Here is a 25,699-nt window from a genome sequence, read left to right as displayed (position 1 = left end):
TCGGCCAACGCAGACACTTTGAAACTATCGGAGTTTAGGGAGCAAAATACACGTTTTTTCCGCCATGACGCAAACAATATCCCCTTAGACCCCGTTCTGCGTTTTGGAACAGAAAGGAAAGACTTTTAATCATAGATGAGAGTGGTAGCCCTGAACGTATTTCGATAGATCGCCTTAACCTGGCCAACCAAGACGAAGTATTCCAGGGCCATGCCCCTGGCGTCACAACATGACCATGAGTGTGTCAACGCACCCTGGATGAGCCAGAGGCACCTGCGGTTCGCCACCCACGGACGCATGACCCGAGTGTGCGCATGTCCGAGCTCCAGGCAGGCTCACCATGCTGGCTTTAGTGAATTCTGGGGTGGCGTGGCGTGTAGGGTAACGTGACATAATTCACAACCACCTACGTTTGAGTTGGGGTTTCACTTTAAGAGGCTGGTACGTAAGGATTTTTAAGCTCGTTTTTATATTTAGGTTTTGGAGTTGAATAAAATATGTTGCGAGTTTCATTAAACATAAGACACCTTGCTTGATTTTATTTGCGAAAACCTACAAAAGCGAGTTCCAACAAATACATCACATCACCAAATACTTAGCAAAGGCGGGGGGGGGGGGGGGGAGAGGGGTAAAGGCTAATTGTTGGCTCCGGCACATGGTAAATCCCCCCTACTTGTCTTTAAAACTGGTGCTGGATCCTTGGGAAAGAGGAAACTTGCATCAGAAGTATCTTCTAAAGAGACAAAATTTAAAAGCAAAATAAAGTCGACGCTCAACAAAGTACCGGCGGAACTCGTGCAATGAGCCGGCCGGATTCGAACGCATTATCTCGACATCACGGGGGCGCTTAAGACGTTTGCACAGTGCTGTATTTGTGAACATGGAGCTGAAAAGGAGTTTTTATTTCTTGCGGGAACATAGGATGTTGGGAATGGCGAAGGTGGAGCTTCACGGGAGGGGTGTGGTGGGACAGGTGTGGATCAGGAGTGCTGATGGAGGGGAGTGGTGCGGGTGCAGACACACCCAGCCTTGCGACACTAAGGTAATTTGATTCCAAGCAATTTGTTTATTCGTCATTACAGAATGTCTCTCTGGTGCTTCTAAACCTTCCCCCCTCCTCCCTCCTTTGCACCTTTTCCGACCTCGATTCCCCTCTCCCTACCCCTTCCTACTCTGTCCATAATAGGAATCAGGTTTATCATCACTCACATATGTTATAAAATTAGGTTTTTTTGTGTGTAGCAGGAGCAGCACTGTGTAATACATAAAATTACTACAGTTGTGTGCAAAAGTCTCAGGCACCCTGGCTATGTATATGTGTCTAAGACTTTTGCACAGTACTGTACATCGCTGAAACGTTTTACATTTGGGGACAATGCATTTAGTAGTGTCAATTTACTTTAAAAGAACGATAGCACTCTTGCCACTAATACAGTCATTACGGGGCTTCCTCACCCGGCCCATCGCTTCCCTCTCTGGCCAGTACCGAAAAATGGGGTCGTTCCCCACCACACACTCTTGCAGCCTGCTATGTCCCACTCGGCAGCTACCGCAGGGTATTCATCGCATCCATTTGCTGCAGTATCTGCAGTACATTTCGAGCTGATCAAGACCTGATGAACTTGTGGTCAAAGGCGTTGACTTTTCCATGGAGGATCGGGAGTGCTGACTGGGACGTTGCTACAAAGGGGAGACGCCCCATTCTTCACAACACCCGGGATTAATAGAACCATCGTTTATAGCGCTCATGTACTTTGCTCCTACAAATAGCCAAAAGCAGTTATACACGAAGGTGGTTATCAGTATGAAGGTGACATTCGGTTCACTTTTGCCCTTGATGACCAGGGACTTGTGCATTATCACCACCTGATTCAACCCATCTCAGAGTAAGTACCCGAAACAGGTTTATTCTCCCCTCCCCCGTGAAGCAGAAGAAGGTGCGGGTGATTTCCAAGCCATAAAGCAGCGAACGAGCCACAACTGTGCCCCCAACCAACTATAACAACCTGGGAGCACCTTAATCCTGCAACAAATGTGATATGGCAGCACGTGACTGTAACTGTACTTAAAGTGCCAAGCGAGATATCTGGAATGTTCCTCCCCTTTCGCTTTCTTCCATGGTCTTCTACCCTCCCCTATCCGATTCCGCCTCTCCTGTCCTTCATCTCTTTCACCAATTGACGTCCCAGCTCTTTACTTCACCTCTCCCTCCCTCCCAGTTTCACCTCTCACTTACCACCTTGTACCGCCTTTTTGCTCATCTTTTCTTTCGGTCCTGATGAAGGGTCTCGGCCCAAAACGTCAACTGTTTACTCTCTTGCATAGATGCTGCCTGGCCTGCTGAGTTCTTCCAACACTTGTGTGTATTGCTCAGATTTCCAGCATCTGCAGATTTTCTCGTGTTTGTGGTATCTGGAGTGAAACTTGACCCATGCCACAATCAGAGGCAAAGGCACCTACTGATTAATCCAAAGTTGACACGTTGATAAAACACTTTTATTTTTAAATAAGAACTTTAACTTTTTCCTTAAACTGCATTTCTCAGTTTTAAAATTGTTGACACCTTCCTCAGTTTACAATTGTAACGTTCAAAAAGCACTTGGCATAATGGCGTACAGTACTTCAACAAACTTGTGTTGCTCTGTCTCTTCTCCAGCAGATGGCAGTACAAACTATGATCCCAATCACAGAGCCAGAGGAGGCGGGTCCAGGATATGTTTGGATTCAGAGCTGCTTTAATTTAGCTGGCTTACTTGTAGATCGAGTTCCCAAACTTTTTATGCCTTAGGCCAATACCATTAAGCAAGGGGTCCTGGAACCACTGCAGCTTAGACCATCCAGAATAACTTTACAACTTGGTGTTTAAGCTGTGTAAGTTCATAAGTTCATAATGACACTTCTGTTGTGTTTGCAGATATGAGGATATTTGCTCCATTATCTGATCCTGAAGTAGTTGTGTTTATTGGCGGTTCATGACCCCAGTGCTGAGACAATGCTATAGAACTTTAACAGGACATTGTCCTAGTCCTACCGTCTTCAACTACTTCATCACTGACCTTCCTTTTATCACAAGAACTAAAGTAGAGGACATTTGCTGATAATTGCCCATTATTCTGTTCCACTTGTGACTCTCCAAAAATTGAAGCAGCCCATGCCCGCATATAGTTAGACCTGAAACATTCAGGCACAGTTAATAAATCTGTACTAATCGTGATAAGGTGGAGATAGTCGAGAACTTCAAGCTTCTAGTTGTAGATATTGCTAATTCATCTTAGTCCAGCCTTGTGGAAGATGTGGTTCAAAACGCACAATGGCTCCTCCACATTACTCAAAGCTAAGGAGATTCAACAAGTCCACAAATACTCTTACCAATTTTTATAGATGCATCTTAGAGCACCTTATCAAGATACTCACAGCTTGGTATGGTAAATACTCTGCCCAAGACGGTGAGAAATGGCAGAGAGTTGTGAACACAGCCCAACTCATCACACAAACCAACCTTCTCTCCATTGACTCTGCCTGCACTTCCTGCTGCCTTGGGACAACAGCTAAACAATTTAATCAAAGACCACCTCCCACTCCCACCATTATTTTTTCTCCCCTCTCCCATCAAGCAGAACACACAAAAGCCTGAAAGCAAGGATAGCTTTTAACCCACATTTATCAGACTTTTGAATAGACCTTTGATACACTAAAAGGTAAACTCTAACTCTGGATCTCCCTATCTACCTTCTTATAGACATTGCTCATTATTTACCTACCTGACCCTTCATTCTTGACAACTGTAATGCTATATTCTGCACAGGGAAGAAGGCAGAAAACTGGGTTTTAGAGAGAAAATAGATCTGCCATGATCAAATGGCAGAGAAGGCTCAATTAGCTAAATGGCCCAATTCTGCTCCTATATCTTATGATCCGTCAGGATGGCACACAAATGTTTTCACTGTATCTCCGTACAGATGACAATAATAAACCAATACCACCCCACACATATGGCCAGCAATCATCAACTGAATCATCCTTAGCCTTGGGATTCAGTTGCTTTGCTATTTCCAGATCTCCCATCCTCTACAGATTACAGGTTACTATTAAACCAGCTACGTAAATTGTTTATTCATTATGTGCTGTGCATATGATGTAGACATTGGCAAATCTTTTGAAAGAACTGGTTTGCCATTGGCTTCTTCTGGGCAGAGTCCTTACAAGCCATGACACCAGCCCTTACCCATATATACTCCTCAAAGTTGTCTACCTGCCATCAGTGGTTACATAACCAGGACTTGTGATATGCACCAATTGTTCATATGACCATCCACCACCTGCTCCCATGGCTTCAAGTGACCCTGATAGTGGGGCTAAGCAGGTGTTGCACCTTGCCCAAGGGTGACTTGCAGGCTAGCAGAAGGAAGGAGTGCCCACACCTCCTTTGGTAAAAACATATCTCCATCTGCCACCCTAAGAAATTTAGATCAGAGGATAGGTATCCTGTGGTGAGTAACCCACTTCCTGACTCCACAAAGTTTTATTGAGGAAGAAAAAGAAAATCAAAGTATGGAAAGTTGGAAGTGAAAGGTGTGCAGCAGAAAGAAAATCTAGAGTGGGGGAGGGGAGCAGATTGAAAGCAGCACAAATAATAATGTGTGATTATATAGCTATGAATAAATTTATGCTTTTATAACATATGGTTATATGGATTATAGTACAAACTGGGAACTCAATATTGCAAGTCACTCAAGATCAGCTAAACTGGAAAGGAGGTGGGGCAGCTTTGTTCATTAGGAAGGTGTCAGAGCCATTCTCTGGAATCAGTAATGACATAGATTGATTTATTTGGAAACAATAACTAGGAGAGAAAGAAGATATGGGTGGGAGTAGTCCATGCCTTGAACGCACCTCTACTTTTGTTGTATCAGGAAGCAGTTACATAGGGGGTCCTACAGACTGCTGAGGAAATATCAACAGCAAGCAAGGATGGAGCTACAAAGATCATGAAGCATTTAATCAGTAAGGTGATGGAATATTCAGGTTTGTGGAGATATCCTGGGAGAGCAATTTGTGGACTGCATCGGGGATTGTTATATAACCCACCAGGAGCATGCTGTTTTAGATTTGATGCTGTGTAATGAGGTGGGATTGATAAAAGACATTGTGGTTAAGAATCCTCAAGGGATTAGTGATTAGAAGATGGTAAAACTCCAGAGTTGAGGTTGAACACTTGGGTCTATCACCCATGTTCTCAGTTTACATAAGGGCCTTACAATGGTGCTGAAGACTGAGTGGACTGGGTAAAAGGGCTAAAGGGTAAGTCAGTAGGATAAGAAATAACAGATATTTAAAAGCTCAGTAGAAATGTATCCCAAATAGAAAGCGGAATCCCTGAAGGAAAATGAATCACCCATGAAGAACAAAGGGAGCCAAGGAAGATATTTAATCAAAGACTAGAGCAAAAAGAAGTGGCACGGGTTGTAGTAGACCAGAGACTGGTGAGGGAGAGAATTGGCTCTGAGAGTATACAGTACTGACAAATAGTATCAAAACAAATATCAAAGTTCACTGTGATTCATAAAAAAACGAAGAGGAAGCTAGAGTAAGTGTGGGACCCGGATAGTCAGATTGGAGAATTAATAATGGGGAAAATGAAATGGCAGATAAACCAGTGTTCTGGATTGATCGTCACAGTGGGGGACTCTGTGGCCAGACAAGTATCCAGGTCATGATCTCAAGGTTTTAAACAAGGTGGCCGCAGAGATGTTTAGATTGAGATACACGGCACGGTAACCGGCCCTCCTGGCCCAACGAGCCTGTACCGCTCAGTTACACCCAAGCGATCGGCCAAGTTCTTTGGAATGTGGGAGGAAACCAGAGTACCCGGAGGAAATCCACGCAGTTGTGGGGGAAACGTCCAAATTCCTTCCAGACAGTGGCGGGAATTGAACACAGGGCGCTGGCACTGTAATAGTGTCACGCTAACCACTACGCTACCCTACGGAGACAACAGAACTCGTTGTAGCAACAGTTTCAGGAAGCTGGAGAACTGTCACTCCATTGTTCAAAGAAGTAGAAAGACGTAGAGTAGCTAACTCCAGTGGTGTTAAACATTTGTCGTTGGCAAGTCTGTAATCAAAGAAGAAATAGCTAATCAAGTAACATCGCTTTTGGAAAGGGAATTCAGGAAACACGGGCGCTCCCCGAGGCAAGGCAGTCCATTTAATTGGTTCCTTTCCAACCAGTGGCGCTCACTCCCTTCACCGCTCCACAGATACTTGGACGGGATGTCCAGGGAGGGGTAGCACCCCTGGTGAAAGAGCCTGTCATGTCCATTCCAGGGCATCTCACTCGCCTTTCATCCCCACCGGACACTCAATTCTGTCCTGTGGCTCCAAGTAACTGTTTACATGCCACGACGGCCCTGCCCGGGAGATACCCTGCTTCGACAGGCGGGCTGAACCAGGAGCGGGTAGCCGGCGGCCCCATACCCCAGTGAGATAGGGACGTACCTGTCCTCGCGTGTAGTCAGCGCCCGGCGGACCTGGCGGGTATGGCCGATGGTGAGATCCAACAGCTAGGTAGGCAGTATTGGAGCGGCCTGTGGAGAGCGAAGGCTATGGCAAGGCACGGTGGTCATCCACTGAAACCAAGGAAACCCCATTTTGCGACGCTTGTGCGACACTGAACCCGGACTCCTGAGGTCAATAGAGTAGAACTACCCCAATGCGACGGCTTTCCACTTCCGCAAAGGTTTCCTGTCCTCGCCGGACATGATGGACAACCAGCACCACAGTAACTTGCCCACGATACTCCAACCGCACCAGGATGAAGCTCAAGGGCACTGGGTGTGTATGGACGGACAAGTTCACTCCACATCACAGAACTCCCTGGCCACATTATCTCCTTGTTCCTTCATTATTGCTGGGTCCAAATCCGGGAACTCACTGTCCAGCAGCACTCGTGGAAATATTTCCATTTGAAGGACTGCAGTGAATAACGGAGCAGGCTCGCTGTCATTTTCTCCAGGGCAGTTGCGAATGGACAACGAACACTGGTAATGTGTCCATCCCTAAATAGAGGTAAAAAAGTTTATATTAGATTCTACTCTCCTGTTTCTAATAGGAGATGTGATTTGGGATGTTACCACGGTAACGGTAGAACAGGGTTTCGATGTCCACAATTATTCTTTCTTTTTGCCCCACGTCCTGCTAGCGGGAGATGTGTTATTGAACAGAGAATGCCTATCTGACAATGAACCACAGATACTAGATACTTTGTAGAACTTTAATCAAACTCTACATCTGATGGACCATCCACATCAAGACTTTCTATTTTAAAAAGACATTTGGGTGAAATGGCTGGATCTTGTGTTCCAACGGTCGGGATACAGAGGAATATCTTGAGAAACTGAACAGGATGAGGTAATTTCATCCATCGTCTCTCTCTCTCTCTCTCTCTCTCTCTCTCTCTCATACACACAGTCCCACTCTCGCTCACTCTCGCCCCCTTCCCCACCGATCCGAAGAGGTTCCAGACTTTGACGCATGCTCATCCGAGAGCACTCTGCGCGGCAGCCCACTGTCAAAGAAATAGCAGGTTTATTTGTTACTGTTTTTTTAAATATAAATTGTCCATCCCTACCGACTGGATTCATGAGGCTTTGCACAACGTTGTGGAGGGTTACGTCAACACTGAAGTCGGATAGATTGTCTTATTTCGTTATTTCCTATCTGCTGGTAGGTTTCACTTAGCTAAAAACAATATTCAACGCTGCTTCTCCTCCAGAACCTGATCTGTACAATCTTCAGACTCTGCACCTAAAAATTATTTTAATATGTAAACGAATCCAGAATTGACGTGAAATAGATTTATTTATAAATAAGACTTGTTGTTAAAAAGTTAGGAAGTCACAAAATGCACGGATTTCGTTTGTGGAGACCAATTTGTACAATTTGAAATAGCCTGCCATTATAAAACTTCCGACTACACAACAACCAGAATAGATTTCGGCCACTCATAGCAAATAGAATGTTGAGTGTAACAGTCTCGTGCACTGAGGAGCTGGCTAATGCAAGAAGAGACTTTAATCTCTCTCACCCTCTCCCCTCCCTCTCTCCCTCTCCGTCTCCATCTCACTTTTCTTCTCCCTCTTCCCTCCATCTCCAAATCTCTTTTCCTCTTTATCTCCCCTTCTGGTCTCTCTTCATTTCTTTCTTCCTCTCTCTCTTCTTCTCTCTCTCCCCCACCCCCACCCCCACTACCTCCCTCTCTCCCTCCCGGCAAGGCCTTCCTAACTAGAAGTACACAAGGGTGGCATGATTTGGACAACACCGAATACGACTGCTGGCCATTGGAAAACCCACATGAGTACAACATGATAGACTGCCAGGGTGAGTTCCTTTTCTTTATTTTGCCAGTGCATGGAATTCAACACAATGGTGACAGAATTGAAAGAGGCCGTTCATCCCTTGTTTCTTTGCTGTTTAGTTTGTTAGAGCCAGCCCATTATTCTCACTTCCATCTCCCTAAAACCTTTCAAAATTGCCCCACTGAATTCTACTACTGAAACAGTCCTTAAAAACAAGGGCTCTGAAATTACCCACGCAGTGAAATTTCTCTCAATGTTACTCTCATCATTTTGAAAAACAAGGACCAAACCTAAAACTAGATAGCGTATTAGACTCTAGAGTATGTACAGAGGGAAGCCTGTCAGCCCATCAATTCCGTGCTGGCAATGCCAGCAGTTTCCTCTGGCTGCTGTTTCTCCACAAAATATTGCCTGTTCTCTTAGACTGCAACCTGTTGATTTGTCATTTTCTATTGAGCTATGAATGAAAAAGTTAAGGATAGTTTGGAGCAGAATTGCCGCTACCTGATAATTTGTCAAGTGGGATGGGCTTTTATTTGCCCTCTATATTCCTAGTATTCTGTTTTTGACATTCTTTACATGGAATGACTGTACTGACAAGGAACTTCAATGCAAAACTGAGTTTTTCACGTCAAGGTAAATGAAATATTTTGCCAGAAATAAAAATCATTCTCAGGTATTAACAACAATAATGCAGAACTGCTCAGAAATGAAAGCACCCAGACTGGTGCTCTAACTTAAAGTGTTTAAGTTTATGAGTTATCCTTATACACTGTTAATGCCTGTAAATGACATACCAGTCTGTGGGCAGTGTAGCACATTCAGAGACAATCAGTCATTCATGAAAGCTGATTCATGCCTGCTGGTTTCCTTCCAGGCTGGAGGCTGCTTGTTGTTAACAGTCTGGATTCAGATTGGTGTCCAAATGTGGAGAGCTAGAGAGAGGGTGAATAAATTCTACCTCTCTTTCCTGGTAATATTAGAACTTTTTTTTTGAAGTGTGAAATCCTCCCTGTCCCCACTGGTGGACAATCTCACTCCAAGTGCCTCTTGTCTCTGCTCCTTCCATTTGTTTTCAGAGTAACATCTATTTTTGTTGATAATATAAGAGGCATTTCCTGTGATGGGTACTAATATATTACTATCCACAGGGTCAAAGCCACAGGTAACATTCAACAAAACTTCGAATAAAACTCAGGAGTATTTATGGGGACCTGAGGGGGAATTTCTTCACTCAAAGGGTGGTGGGATATGGATTGGATTTTGCATTTAACAGAAGTTCAGGTACATATATTGATAGAAGGAATATGGAGAGATATGGTCCATGTGTAGGTCAACAGGACCAGGTGGAATTACAATTTGGCACAGACTTGATGGGCTGAAGGGCCTATTTCTGTGCTGTAGTGTTCTATATCTCCATGAGTGGCAACCCAAGGATTGAAGCCATCATTTAGCAGGGTTAAGGTTTACTGATTTCAATCTATGGGTTATAAACCATAGGAATTAAAAGTGATAATGTTAATCAGCTACTGAGAAAATGCAAAAGACAAATTATGTCAGAATAAGACACTAGAGCTATTGGAAATTACAATGAGAAACCAATTATTCTGGTGGAAAAATAAATTGAGGGGAGAGGAAGCATTATGCTAAAATTAACACCATGGGTACAAGCCCTCTCCTCCTTCACAAATGGTTGTATAAAATTTCATCAAGTGCACCAAATTCCTTCCAATTAATGTGTTTTCTTTGAGTCTAATCAGCTGGCTGTGATCAGGCTGAATTTGACACCAATTTAGAAAATTCCAAGAACAAATGTGCGGCTGTCAAAAGTGAAAATGATCTGGCAAAATTCGGCTCAACTTTCTCATGATCTACAGTTTCTTCTTCCAACACAATCCACCCACTCCACATGGTCTGCAAGTGATCAGTTACGCTTTGTTTGGAAAGAAGCCAGGGGTTTAGATGAACTGAATTCTTAATAGAGGACATTGAACAGGCAAATACACAACTGTTAAGCATTCAGGTTGACCGCGTCACCAAGTGTGACGCCAAGCCACTGTTCATTCCTCACTCAATATGGCTAAAACAGAGTATATGGTCACGATTATCATACATAAAGTGCTTCAGGACCTCAACAGGCTAAGCAGCAGTCATGGTCAGAATTGAACAGTTGATGTTTTGGGTCAAGACCCTTCCTGATCCCACGTTACTGACGATTTCCAGTATCTGCAGAACCTCTTGTGCTTATGTTGCCGTTTGTGGGAGTTTATTGTGCAGAGCTGACTGCCGTCTGCATTATAATGTTGAGGCACAAATTGATTGGCTGTAAAAGGGACTGCAAAATCCCAAGGCTGTGAAAGGTGCTGTGGAAAAGAACACAGGCTATGACCAAGATGTCAGGTACCATCCAAGTCTGCCCATGGTCAGAGAGATTACAGGAAAACATCTGAGTTCTCTAAGGAGGTAAACAAGTTTGGGCAACATGCTTAAATAAACCTGATAATTACAAATTATGCCAGACCCACAAGCAACGGTGAGATCTAGAAAGTGCAATGAGGGTACTAATATTTGGAACTGTTACAAAAACGCCCCTTTAAATACTGATCAGTGAGGCACAGAGAATCTGTATTTACTGACAAATTACCTCAACTAAGACACACGTGGGTCCACAAACTAACTACCTGTGTGCACCTCACTAGAATCCCTGACCCTCCATGAACCATCAATGAAATAAAAAAGTATTAACTGGGAAAGCAGTCAACGCTGACCAGACGTTCCTCATGGTTCTGATCTCCTTGTGTCCGTAGGGTCTTCCTTATCCATGATAGTTAGTCTCTGGTTGCTGGAGCGCCATCACCCCTGCATATTTGGAACTCCTGACTCTTAGAGTGTTCCTCATCAGTTGAACTGATGGATCTCCATCCCACTGGTTCAAGGGCACCTGACCTACCTGTGTCACCATCTTACTGGTTCTAGTCCAGGGCATTGTTTCATGGTTCTGCCCACCCCAGTCTTGTGCATTTGTGTCTTTCAACTCTCACTGATTCAAACCAGTTGAATAAGGTGACCCAGACATAGTCTGATGAGATAACAGATTTCTTCTCTGGTAGGTCTAGCATGTTCCATAATAAATAGCTACTCATCTGAGAATTATCTCAAGTTCATCAGATGATTACTTGAAGCTCCTTGTGTCCACATTCATTTGCTCTGATTAGATTATCCCAGAGCAAGAATCAGTTCAGAGTCAACAAAATGGGGGAAACATGTTTTGTCTGCTTCCCCTGTCCTTGATTCATCAAATCCACTAATTGTAGGCTATAGTTACTTCTGGCGCATCTCCCTTCTCTTGATCCAAATATATTTATCTTAGGATCGTTATCCACCCCTCATTCAGTTGACTGCCCATAGGACTGCCATGGAACCCCAGTATCAATGTGTTAGATCTTGAAGTTCTCCTTCATTACTGTGTCTCCTGCTGGCTGAGGCAAGGTTCGTCTTCCAATGGTCAGATCTAAATCACACTCCCTATGGCGACATCATGACTTTCCAGAGGGCATTGTTTGAATCCTTCGATATAACTTGTGGCCCATGGTGCTATATAATATGTCTGTCCCACTAATGCATATTGTAAAAAGGACTGATTATTCACAGGCAAAATAGACAATGAACAATTTTACTAAGTACTGAAACCACAATTTGTAAGTTTCTGCTGTGTCATTTCTTCTGGACAAGACCAGTGGTCTCCCCTTTAATGGCATCTTGATAAATCTATCCCTTTCCTAGTAACATTCATAACAGTAGCATGGGTTGTTGGGTTACATAAGGATACCCATGTATTTTCATGATATTTACCAACATTGTGAACCCTTTACAAAGGGTAGTTTGAATTATTTCTATATCAGTGAATAAAACCTTCCTTTACCATCATCACAGGTACCCGGTTCTCTGTTGGTTATTATAAGGTTTTTAATATGACATGATGGCACCTTTTCTCCAATGCTTTATTTTAAATATTTATCCAAGACCCAATTTGGTACTTGATTTGCATCGTTGTAATCAATTACTGCCAATCATGGTAAACAACCAACTGGCATATGTAGCATAGATCTCAGTTTTATGTATTTCCTTAGACATGAGGTCTATGTGGTCAGTGTTCAGATTTGTTGTATCTTGAAGGGGCTTCAGAAATTTAACCACATCCAGAGTTACCTGGGATGCATCTGATCATTTTGTTTGTGATTGGATCTTTACTTCATCCCTCCTCCATCAGGATTCACCTATCACCTGGTGTTTCTCTCTTCCTTCCATCCATCATTTAAATCTACGCTTCATCTTTTTTTCTCCAGTTCTGCCGAAGGGTCTCGGCCTGAAAGATCGGCTGTTTGCTCTTTTCCATAGATGCTGCCTGGCCTGCTGAGTTCCTCCAGCATTTTGTGTGTGTTGCTCAGATTTCCAGCATCTGCAGATTTTCTTGTGTCTCTGATTAGTTTGTTCCTGAGCTTGGTAATCTCCCCCCATTTTCTGCTGGAGGGACTCTATCTGGTTTTCTAATTCGGTGATATCTAGGGTGTTGAGCCTGATGCATGGCCTGCTCCCACTAATTCCAATAGTCCTCTTTTCCTTCTATTTTTGACTGGCTTAAACTCACTCCTGCTTTGATGTCTCCCAGGAAGGTGAGTACATAGTTCTTTTGTTGTAGCGCCATTCAGACACCATTTTTTTCAGTTTGATTAAAGATTACTTGCACATGCTGGTACCCTGGTACCAAAGTGACAATTTCCCCTGTATCTTCTAACACTAATCCCACCCCATTTTATGCTGGGTCTCACTATATTTAGGCTCTGGTGTAGTTTTCATCACTTGGTGTGAAGTAGTGATTTTTCTAATAGTTTTGAAAACCTGGACAGGGCCTGAGCCTTGACAAAAACTCTTCTCCGTGTCCTTTCGTGCCTTCCCCATTCTACTCTCCCTGGGTACTACATTGCCCCGAGAGCAGTTTATAACAATGGAAGAAACCTTTGAGGAACATTTGGGGTGATGACCCCAGTCGATATACCTCTTGAGTAGATCACTGCCCCACCCAATATTCACATGAGTGTGATCCCACAGAACTGTAATCTTACCATGGTCATCATTACCTGTAGGCTGCTCAATAACTGAACCTAAAGACCGACTTTTGATGATCCCTTCTGGGATACTGAATAATGTCACCTCGAGAATTTTGTTGCATAGGGACTATACCTTTGTACCTTCTGGAATACATATTGTTTTGTCCACACTTGTCGTGCCATCTACCCCAGTAAAATACCATTTTGAGTCCTCCATTTCTCCTTTGTTAGCCCACATTACCTGTGTCAAAGGAGAAGATTTGTTTCTGTTTACTGAGTGTTTTCCAAGCAGTGACATCACCGTTGACAATTTCTCCACTGTAATGGCTCTGGAGCAAGACAGACCATGCCTGCAGTCATGGTTAATTCCATCGCTACAATAATATACATTATTTTCTTCATGTTGAAGTAAACCTGTAACACACAAGGTAATTTCTGCTCTTATTTCCTGTTTAAATCTTAAATTACTTTAAATCCATATTTTTTATTGTTTTTCTAGTCTAGGCTCCCAATTGTTTTTAGACTCAAAGTGTCCATTTTTCTTCACCCAATTTTGTTTCAGGGTGGGAGAGACAAGCACAGGCATATTTTCCTTTTCCTTTGATTTTTTTGACAAACCTCCTCCAGTTCTCAGGATGAGGTAACTTTTATAGGGCCTGTCCCATTCTTCTTGGAATAGTTGTTCCATCCTCATGTCTCCCAAACCAGGGGTAGCAATGGTTATGTGCTGATAGTGATAACGTTACTGTTTCTTCCCCACCAATTTCGGCTGCTTGATATGGTACCACCCACCTTTATCTGGGGAAGTCAGTACTTTGTACACTGAAGGATTTGTTTTGTCTATAATTTCATAGGCCCCTGAAAACATTGATTTTAAAATGAGGTGATTTGGTGTATTCTAATCATCATTCTTTGTCCTGGGCTTAATTCTATGGGACTGACTTTTGAATCAAGGTAGGCTTTACTCTGTTGCTTCTTCCTTCCTATTTGGTGGGCTGCCATGTAATTGGCCTCTTTCCCTGTCTCTACCAATTGTTGTTGTCACTTTTCTGATGCAATCCCATCAATTTTGGGTTCTGATAAATCCAATCCTAACAACTCCTCTAATACTCTCATGTCCCTTCCGGTTATGAGTTTATAAGGGGTGTAACCTGTTGAAGATGCTACTGTATTCCTTATTATCATCAAGGTATAATGCAATACTGCCTGCCATGTTGTTCCATGTTGTTGCACCATTTTTGAAATAATATTTTTTTGTGTTTTCCTTTCTGCAATTCCTCTAGTCTGTGGTCTGTAGAGTAATGAAATCTCTGCTTGAACCCTAAAATTGCCATGACATCTTGCATTACCTGGGCTATAAAATGTGTGCCTTGATCCAATTTGATACTCCGGGGTAGCCCCCAGAGAGTGAATATCCTTTCAATTAAGATTTCTGCAGTGGGCTTTGCTGTTTTTGTCTTAGTTGGGAAAGCTTCTACCCACTTTGTGAAGATAGCTACTACTACCAGAATATATTTGTACCCTCCTGGGGTGGGCAGTATGGGACCAACATAATCTATCTTTAAATTAGTCCAAGTCCCTTTCACTGGTGTGGCATATCAAAGGGCTCCTTTCTTTACATTTTTGTCGGGAGTATATTGTGCACAGATCAAACAATTTTTGACATAATGCTCTACACCATCCTTCATTTTAGGTCACCAGCCCACTTCCTTGATCATTCCCAGGGTGCTTTCACACCCCTGGTGCCCCTATAGATCCTGGTACCAATAGGTCATCTGGTTTCTTCTACCCTCTGGAACCACAAGCTTTTCTTCATGAAGGACAACTCCACCTTTGACAAACACTCCTTTGTACTCTTTGTATATTTCAGACCCTGCTCTTTCTATCAATTTTTAAATTCTTTATCTTTCTTCTTCTCCTCTGTTAAATCCATAACCTTAATATGTTATTCCTTCTGCCTCCCAGTCTCCCCATTCTGTGGCTGCCATTCCTGCCCAATTGAAGCACCTTGCTTTGTCAATTCATCAGCCTTTCTATTTCCCTTAGGAGATTGTTTAGAGTGGGCTTTCACCTTTATGTCTCCATATTCTTTTCCATTTGCCTAATCAGATATAGATTGTAATAAAGTAGCAGATGGGAGGGGCTTCCCATCAGCTGAAACAAACGCTCCGGCTTTCCACAGAGGCAAATGTTCTGTATGGCTGTATACATACTATCAGAGTGTATGACTGACCCTGGCGGAAAACATTCTAGGTGGCTAACCTCATATACTATAGCTGCCAATTCTGCTGCCTGTGCACTCATGGTTTTGGGTAACTTTAAAGCTATACTTTACCTTTCCCGGCCATGTTCATCCTCTACGTATGCGCCACACCCATTTCTCCTCTCAACATCTAATAGTGATCAGGAGCTATCTACAAAAATGTTAAAATAGAGTTTTTCATTTTCCTTTGTGTCTTTGTTCTCAGGCGTTACTTTATCTGATCTGCTTCCACCCTCTCCTTTTTGCTTTTATACAAATGGACCCTTGGTGTCATTTGCTATCATAACTTGTCACTCATGTTCACTTCCTTGGTACACCAGACTATCAGCTAACATTGAGGTACTGTTTACTTGCTTTACACTAAGATTTTTCCCTTGCAACAGCGTTGTCCATCTAGTAATTCTGTTCCAGTTTACTGAACCATCTTTAAAATTCCATCTAGCAGTAATTGTAAGTGGATTAAGTCCCACTATGTAGGCAAAATGTTGTACCGCCCAGAAAACTGCTAAGAAGTGTTTTTCACGTGGAGTCACTCATGCCTGATGCATATGCTGCTGGTCTTAACTTTCCATGTGTCTCCTGTAACAGCACTGCTGAGAGGGTGGTATCAATTGTAGCCAACTCCAATAAGAATGGCTCATTCGGATTTGGGGTTTTTAAAGCAGGCGCAGTGGCCAGTGCTTGCTTCAGAGCTGTGATAGCCTGGGTGTGGTCTGATTTCCATTCCCACACCACATTCTTTTTCAGTAACTCCATTAGAGGAGCTGCCTTAGAAGAAAATCCATCAATGTGATCTCTACAGTATCCTACCAGCCCCAGAAAGGACCTCAGCCCTTTCAGGTTACGGGGAATTGGCAGTTTCATAACCAATTCTACTCTTCAGTTATCAATTTCTCTTCTTCCTGGTGTCAAGGTAATTCCCAGATAATTAACTTCTTGTTTCATCACCTGTGCTTTTTTAGAGTTTACCTTTCGACCCAATGCAAGTACTAATTGCAGTATTCCTGTCAATACCTGATAATGTTCCTGCTTGGTTTCAGTCTGCAGAAATAAATCATCTACATATTGTACCAAGCATTCAGGCATCGAAAACCATTTTAACCCTTCCCCTAAGCATTGCTGAAATATAGATGGGGAACTATGGAACCTTTGTGGTATGGCAGTCCATGTATATTGCTGTCCCTGAAACATAAATGCAAACCTGTATTGACACTCTCATTCTAGTGGGATAGACCAAAATCCATTATTTATGTCTATTACTGTGAACCATTGCACACTTTCATTCTGTTTGACTCTGTCTCCGGGTTAGTTGCTACAGTTGGAGTTGTTAACAGAGTTGCTTTATTCAGCTCTCTTTAGTCTATTGTCACCCTCCAGCTACCATCTGGTTCAATCACTGCCCATATGGGTGAGTTATTAGTGGAGGCTACTGGCCTCAGTACACCTTGTTGTACTAAACTCTGTATTACCTTACACACATTTTCCTCTGCTTTTTTGGGAAACCCGTATTGCTTCTGTGGTTTGGGCTCTGGACTTTGTATGCACACACTGCCAGCCATCTTCCCACAGTCATGCTTTGCAAATACCTCTGAATTCTGTGTAATAATTTGCTGCACCTTCTGATCTTTTCTCTTCTCCTCCATTTTTATCTACATTTCACCCATTGTACATATTCTATCCTGATATTCTCCTGCCAGGATCTGCATGTGGTGTATGTTATTCATGCCAGCTGGCATCTGCCAAATCACAATCAAAACAAAGCACTGCTTTGGCCATGTATTCACTCCCCAGTATATGTTCCTGCTCCCTGGGTAATTCCACCATCACTTCTGAATGTTCCAATGCTTTGTTTCCTATTCTTACTTCCAATGGTATGCTCACTTGTGAATGTCCTGTGAATCCATTTAGGATAACTTTACCTTGTATCTCCCAATTTGTGTTATTTACATTAGTGGTGTTGACAATGCTTTGGGATCCTCCAGTGTCCCATAAAAAGGTAATATGATTTGGGTGATAACATGATTAACTGGAACAGCACATTTTGCAGATTACACCAAGATTGGGGATGTAGTGGACAGCAGGGAAGACTGTCAAAGCTTGCAGTGGGATCTGGACCATCTGGAAAAGTGAGCTGAAAAATGGCAGATGGAATTTAATGCAGACAAGTGTGAGGTTTTTTCACTTCGGTAGGACCAGCTAGATTGGGTCTTACACAGTGAAAGGCAGGGCACTGAGGACTGGTAGATCAAAGGCATTTGGGAATATAGCTCCATAATTCATCGAAGGTGGCATCACAGATAGATAGGGTCATAAAGAAAACTTTTGACACATTGGCCTTCAAGAATCAAAGTATTGAGTACAGGAGATGGGATATTATGATGGAGTTGTATCAGACATTGGTGAGGCCTAATTTGGAGTATTGTGTGCATTTTGGCCATTTACACAAGGAAAGATGTAAATGAGGCTGAAATAGTACACAGAAAATTTACAAGGATGTTGCCAGGTCTGGAGGATCTGAGTTATAAGGAAAGTTTGAGTAGATTAGGACCTTATTCCTTGGAATGTAGAAGATTGAGGAGAGATTTGATAGAGGTATACAAAATTATGAGGGGTATAAATAGGGTAAATGCAATTTTCCACTGTGGTTGGATGGTCTACAAACAGAGGTCATGGGTTAAGGGTGAAAGGTGAAAAGTTTAAGGAGAACATGAGGGGAAACAACTTCAGTCAGAGGCTCGTGAGAGTGTGGAATGAGCTGCTAGCACAAGTGGTGGATGGGGGGGGGGGTTCAATTTCAACACTTAAGAGAAGTTTGGATAGGTACATGGATGACAGGGTAGGGAGGACTATGTGCAGGTCAACATGCAGGTTCAGCATGGACTGGCTGGAGCAAACAGCCTGTTGCTGTGCTGTAATTTTCTATGGGTCCATGACTGTGTTTTCTAAAGCACTGTTACAGACAGTCAATGCTACTCAGTATTCTGGATTGGTCAACATCTTCAAGTAGTATTGCTGATTTAATTATTTCATTCAGTAACTTGCTCATTGCAATACTGAATCAAAACTTCAGGATTTCTTTTCAAAGCAGTAGTGGCAAAACGTCTTGACAGCCATCTTATTTTGCTTAGCAGTCTAAATGACACAGCATCACATCCTGTGACATTAGCTAATTCTTCTAGTTTTCCATTTTAACCGACCAGTTGCTGAACGTTGTATGCACTGCTTGCAGTGGTGTTTCTGTATCCTGCATAATTGATACTGATTTCTACGTGTGGTCGGATCCCAGGTCTTTTCTGTGTCCAACACAATGTTGCTCAGACAGAAGATTATTTTTCAGTAAAGAATTGCTGCCACACCATTATTCTTTCTAAGCATAGCATTTGACTGTCTGACATAAACACCATCTATCTACGTGACTCCCCTGTCCACTCGTCCCTTCCCACTGATCTCCATCCTGGTACTTATTCTTGCAAGCAGTATAAATGCCACACCTTCCCCTCCACCTCCTCCCTCACTACCATTCAGGGCCCCAAATAGTCCTTCCAGGTGAGGCAACACCTCCCCTGCAAGTCTTTTGGGGTCATGTACTGTATATTGGTGAGATCTGTCACAAATTGGGTGACTGTTTCACTGAACACCTTCGCTCCATCTGCCACAGGAAGTGGGATCACCTGGTGGCCACCCATTTCAATTCTACTTCCCATTCCCATTCCAACAAGTCTGCCCATGGCCTCCATGACTGCGAGGATGCGGCCACACTCAGGCTGGAAAAGCAGCACCTTATATTCTGTCTGGGTAGCAGCCTCCAACCTTACGGCAAGCACATCTATTTCTTGAGCTTCTAGTAATGACCACCCCCCCCCCCTTCATTATTTCCCATTCCTGTTTTGCTCTCTCCCCCTTATCTCCTTACTACCCATCACCTCCCTCTGGTGCTCCTCCCCTTCCCTTTCTTCCATGTCTTCTGTCCTCTCCTATCAGATTTCCCCTTCTCCAGCTCTTTAATCTTTCAGCAATCAACTTCGTGGCTCTTTATTTCACCTACTGCCCCCCACCCTCAGTTTCACCTATCACTACCATCTTGTACTTCTCCCTCCCCTCTGCCCACCTTCTTCCTCTGACTTCTCCCCTTCCTTTCCAGTCTGAGTCTGAAATGTCGACTGTTTACTCTGCTCCATTGATGCTGCCTGACCGACTGAGTTCCTCCAGCATTTTGAGTGTGTGTTGCTTTGGATTTCCTGATTCTGCAGACTTCCTCTTGTTTGTGATACCACCTTTTGAATATTGAGATTATTGCTGAAGCATAAAATTATTTTCTACTGCTTCAACAATTGCAATACTCTCACATTAAATTAGTTTTTGAATACCCATAAACAGTCTTATTGGAAATTTCATTTACTGGTGGAAACATAAAATAGAAAATGAAAATTTTCTGTACAGAAATGTCTGTTCTTTTGTCTGCAATTAGTGTAGGAAAGCAGATTTCCAAGTTCTTCCATTATCTGTTTCTGAAGCACAAAGCTGGTGCACTTCACAAATTCAAACACATAGTGTTTGCTGCACCAACTCTCTGGTGTATCTACATATTCGGCCACGTGTGCATGAAATTCTTGTATGGAATTCATAGAAGCATAAATTTTAATTGCTAAGAAATTGTTAACAATTACCACTTTGACCATATCAGTGTTAGACATCTTTAGCGCACTCTTGCTTCACACTGTTCTGGAGTTTCTGTTAACACACTAAATTGCACATGTCTTCCGGTTGCCTAATTTGGTAACTGTATCTATATGAATTCTCTGGTTAAGATGTCATTTTAAGTAACCTAACTTCCACTCTACCCATTTTTTCCACTACTGAACTCACCCCTGACTTTTTGCTTCTGAGCAAGTGGTGCATACAACATTGCCAGTATCCTGGTAAGTAAAAATGTCACCTGTATCTATGAGTTACAAAAGTCATTACACCTTACATTTTGTACAAGCTCTTTTTCTTCATGAAACCAAGAAACGAAAGATAGCACAATCATCAACCCCCAAATCCCACCTCCCTGAAAAAAAAGAACAAAGAAGGAACAGGCACATTAACCCCTCAAGTACCTCCTCCCACACAAAAACTGAGCAAAGCAGATCAGGCACATCGACCCCCAAATCCCTGCTCTTGTACAAAAAGGCAAAAAAAACAGATCAGGCACATTGACCCCCAAATCCCTCCTCTTGTACAACAAGGTAAAGAAAAGATGACACGAAGATTGGAGGAGTTGTGGATGGAGCTGTAGGTTGTCGAATGTTACAAGAGGATATAGACAGGCTGCAGAATTGGGCAGAGAAATGGCAGATGGATTTCAATCCAGACAAGTGTGAGGTGATGCACTTTGGAAGGACAAACCAGAAGACTGAGTACAGGATTAATGGTCAGTTACTTAAGAGGGTGAATGGACAAAGGGACCTTGGGGTTCAAATCCATACATCCCTCAAGGTTGCTGCACAAGTTGATAGGATAGTTAAGAAGGCCTATGGGATGCTAGGCTTCATTAACAGGGGGGATTGAGTTCAAGAGTAGGGAGGTCATGTTGCAACTCTACAAACCTCTGGTGAGACCGCATTATAGGAAGGATGTGGAAGCTATGGAGAGGGTGCAGAGGAGATTTACCAGGATGTTGCCTGGTTTGGAGAACAAGTCATATGAAGCAGATTTAGCAGAGCTGGGACTTTACTCTTTGAGGCATAGAAGAATGAGAGGAGAATTGATAGAGGTCTACAAGATTATGAGAGGCATAGATCGGGTGGATAGTCAGTACCCGTTTTCCAGGGCACCAATAGCAAACACCAGAAGGCATATGTACAAAATTAAGGGAGGGAAGTTTAGGGGAGACATCGGGGTAAGGTTTTTACACAGAGGGTTGTGAGTGCCTGGAATGACTTGCCAGGGATGGTGGTGGAGGCTAAAACATTAGGGGTATTTAAGAGCCTCATGGACAGGCACATAGATGAAAGAAAATGGAGGATTATGGGGTAGTGTGGGTTTAGTACTTTTTATTAAGGATTATATGGGTCGGCACAACATGGAGGGCTGAAGGGCCTGTGCTGTGCTGTAGTGTTCTATGGTTCTAAAACAGCTCAGGCACATCGACCCCCAAATCCCCCACCCTGCCCTAAAAATAACTGAGAAGATTAGGTGAAAAAGCACTTGTAACATGTGGTAAGGTTTCACTGATAATGTAATGGTTTCTCTGTAGCAGCAATGTTTGGGTTGTGACTGGAGATAACGGGGTTTGGAATGCTGCTGTTCTTTCTTACGAGTCTGGAAGAGAGATTTTCGTGGGCTTTTGCCGGGGAGAGATGAGGAGAGAAGACATGAATGGAGGGAGTTGGTAGACCGCCAGACAAGTGGACCTGGAGCGAGGGTCCGCAGGGCAGTGACAATCAGAGGAGGTCAATGGTGGATGACCGGCTTATCAGTGAGCTCCAACATTGCACGATAGTTTCATAAGAATGTGCCCTTTTTCTTTTTTTTCATTGTCTTTACTAACCAAATAGTCAAAGTAAGGATTATAAAGCTCAATCGTTTAATCGCATATTGTGTGCTGTTTTTTTATTTAGGGGTACTGATTTGTAACAGGGAACACATCGCATAGCATCCACACAAACGAGATTTTTTTAAAGTTTGCCTGGGCCGGGGGCTATGATCTCCTATATTAAGCTGCTAGCCGAAGTGAGAGTTACACACAGAATATAAAAACTATAAGACTGAAAAACGTTGTCCAAGTCCACATCCAAAACACAGAAAAAGCCTGGGCAACACTCTCCAGGCTCAGTGGCAGGCTCTCCCCTCTCTGGTACTGAGCAACCGATCAAACAGCAAGTGGCCAGCATTCACCCTCTGCATTCGCTTTGATTCTTCAATCTCCCTCGTCACTTTCATCAGCGAACACCAGAAGCTTTAAACAGTGGAATGGGGGCAAACGTCAGCTTGCACCCCATCCTGCAGCCCGCCCGCTACGAGGTTCGTTCACGCTGCCTCTGCCTCCCGGAATCCTCTCAGAGACCGTAAAGCACTAAGCGGCAAAACACAGGCTCCAGTAGTTCCAGAGTCACATTCAAGATGAGAAACAAAGAGATAAAAAAAGTAAAAAAGATGGTTCATGATCTATCCAGAAGTGTTGTATGCAGGTCCTGTCTTGACTGACATCTTGATCAGAGTGGGTATTTTAATTTAAGGGTATTTCACAGTTATACTAACATGTATCAAAATTACATTCACATGTATCAAAATTATATTAATATTATATAAAAGAAAAATCCAGCTGTGTGTCTGCACGGCTGTGTATCCACACAGCTTAGAGGGCTCAGTGCCAGGGAGGTTACTCCTGGTGTCTGTGTAAGCTTGCCGTCTGCAAATTGGCTGTATGGCAACAGTGTCCATATTTAAAAACAAAACCATTACTTGTAACATACTTGACCTGCAATCATTGGAAGGAAGCACAGAAATTTAAATTGAGCTTCTTTCTGTGTGCATTGATTTGGTGTGTTTGCTGCAGTTTCTACATAGGAACGCCATAGGAACTGGGAGCTGGAGTTGACCAACCTGCTCTTGGAGCCTGTTCTGGCTTTCAGCAGGACTGGGGAGAACACCCAGCTCAGCCCAGTTATCCTGCAGTAACCGCAATCCCCGGCTCCCTTCATATCAGAATTCAAAGCTTCACTAACCACTGCTTGAAGAAGTGGCTTCTCGGTTACATGCTGAATGGCTGCCCCCTTATTCAGATCAGCTGCTCCCCTCCTGTGCTGTTACATTCTCAATGAGAGTGGTGCAGGGCAGGAACTCCCTGCCCTAAGTAAGACTGATCAGAAGAATGATACCTCGCTGAAAAGGGTTAAATTATAATGATCCTCGTTCTTGACTCCTCAGGCAGTTGGAACATCCTCCCTACATCCAACCTGTTAAGCTGTTAACTTTGTAAGCTGTCAAACTTTTTAAGATTTTCCTCTCATTCTTCTAAATTTCAAATCCGCTTTATCGGCAGTGAATTGATTTGTGACTTTCTGATAGAGAAATGTAGGATATTCTTTAGTAAAATTTGTAATCAATTTTATACCATTTATCAAATCCTTAAAAATGTAAGCTATTTCTTGTGTTTCATCTGTAGGTTTAGAGATGGCTTGGGTACAGAGACCTTCGGAGAGGGTTCTGAGTGGTGAAGAATTCAATGTGACCTACGCAGTGACAGTGAACAACCACTTCTATCATTGGGCGGTGGAGAATGGCATTCTCTCACATGGGTGGGTGCAACATTCTTGCCACTTGCTTGTGCTGGTATTGATGGATGTGTTCATGGAGTCCCATTGTGAGCAGGATGGGAAAGGGAGAGTGGATCAGCGAGACGTTCAAGCCGACTGTCTTTCATCCTCCAGCCCCTGGGATTGTGCTTGGAGCAGACCGATCCTTTCTGTCAAACTGGTTGTGACACGCTAATCAAATGCTCAAGACTGTGGGTTTGTGGTGATTCAGGTATTGAATACATAAGCTCCATGTTTGTAAGCTGGGAGCTGGACCTAGAACATCCCAGCAGGAGAGGGCTTTGTTGAAAAAAGTGCTTAGCTGAAGTTGCATTACTGGGAGAGTGCGAGGAGAGCTGGCTGTAGGTTTTATCTTGAGATACCATATCCACATGGCTGGTGGAGTGAAGATATATCTCTACCAATGGAGGCGTAAGGTGTTCCTTCCTTCTGCTAGGTCACCCATGGGCAAAGAGTAGCATCTGTTTAGCCACACCCCCCCCCCCCCCCCCACACACACCGATCAGGGTCAAGTGAAGCCATCGGAGCCAGTGGTGGATGGTTGTATGAGCAGCTGGTGCATATTATAAGTTCTGCCAGACAGTCTCTGAAGAGTGTTGATAATGGCTGGGGTCACCTGTCTTGAAAAGGCTCTGCCCAGAAGAAGGTAATGGCAAATCACTTCTGTAGAAAAACATGCCAAGTACAATGATTGTCCACATCATACAACATGGCACCTAACGATGATGATGACCACATCCACAAGTGCTGAGTGTTTAGGACAAAGACTTCCATGACATAACACTAACAACTCTCACAAGAAATGATTAAAAAGCATGTTTGTGGAGGATAATAGAATTAATCTTAAATTCAACGGTTAACTTTTCCATATTGCAAGCTTAATCAGGTATTTTCTTTCTAAGACTGAAATCTGTTTGGGGAAAATATCTTCCTGTCTTCTGCAGTTAACCCATACAATTTATTTTGCTTTCGACAGCAACGTTGAAGAAGCAAAGTCATTCTGTGAAGAGAAGGAGTGTCCCTCGAACTGGAAGGATGCAAATGAAGACAACTGCTGTGTTCATCATGCCAACATTCACTCCTGCCCATTGGCATTCATGGTTAGTGCCTGGTTTCCCACCAACTGTGAGATACTTTGAGATCCTTACCATACACTGACAAGGGAAGCAGAGCATCAGCAGGAACATAGAAGACACTAGGGAACTCAGTGGCTCAGGCAGCATCAGTGTGAGTTGAGATCCTTCACCTGGTCTGGAGAGAAAGAGAGTGATAGCCAGCATAAAACGGAGGAGGGAAGGGGTGGAGTAAGAGCTGACAAGTGATAGATGGATCCAGGTGAAAAGGGATGATAGGCAGATGAGTGCTGCAATAATGTCAAAAGTGGGGAGATGATGGGTGGAAGTAACAAAGGGCTCAAGTGAAGTCACTGCAGTGGAGAAGTACACCAACCAGTATGTAGATAGCGAGGTTTTGCTGCCTTTGTCACTTCCACCTATCCGCTTCCTTCTGTTATCTTTTGGTCACTTCTTTTTCGATCCTCCCCAAGAAGTACCTTTCTCATTCAATCACCTCCACTCATGTCACTATCTTCCCTTGTCCACTTCTCACAGATTTACCCTTGCCCTCATTGTCTCTCTGTCTCTCCCTCCTAAAACTTATTTGCATTCTAACA

The 25,699-nt window shown here is 43.3% G+C and overlaps 1 protein-coding gene across 1 annotated transcript in view; it reads left to right on the top strand.

Moving 5' to 3' along the window:
• The first annotated feature begins 210 nt into the window (after positions 1-210).
• Positions 211-25,699, top strand: part of LOC132397473 (atrial natriuretic peptide receptor 1-like) — a 62,756-nt gene continuing 37,267 nt past the window's right edge. The window contains exons 1-4 of the mRNA XM_059976303.1: positions 211-381; positions 8,273-8,378; positions 23,877-24,009; positions 25,004-25,127. Of these exons, the coding sequence (XP_059832286.1) occupies positions 211-381; positions 8,273-8,378; positions 23,877-24,009; positions 25,004-25,127 (534 nt within the window). The remainder of the gene's footprint in view (positions 382-8,272; positions 8,379-23,876; positions 24,010-25,003; positions 25,128-25,699) is intronic.

This window comes from Hypanus sabinus, chromosome 7 (genome assembly GCF_030144855.1).
Source record: "Hypanus sabinus isolate sHypSab1 chromosome 7, sHypSab1.hap1, whole genome shotgun sequence".
Classification (NCBI taxonomy): domain Eukaryota; kingdom Metazoa; phylum Chordata; class Chondrichthyes; order Myliobatiformes; family Dasyatidae; genus Hypanus; species Hypanus sabinus.
Note: the sequence above shows the minus strand (reverse complement) of the source record. Positions and strands in the feature narration are given on the sequence as shown.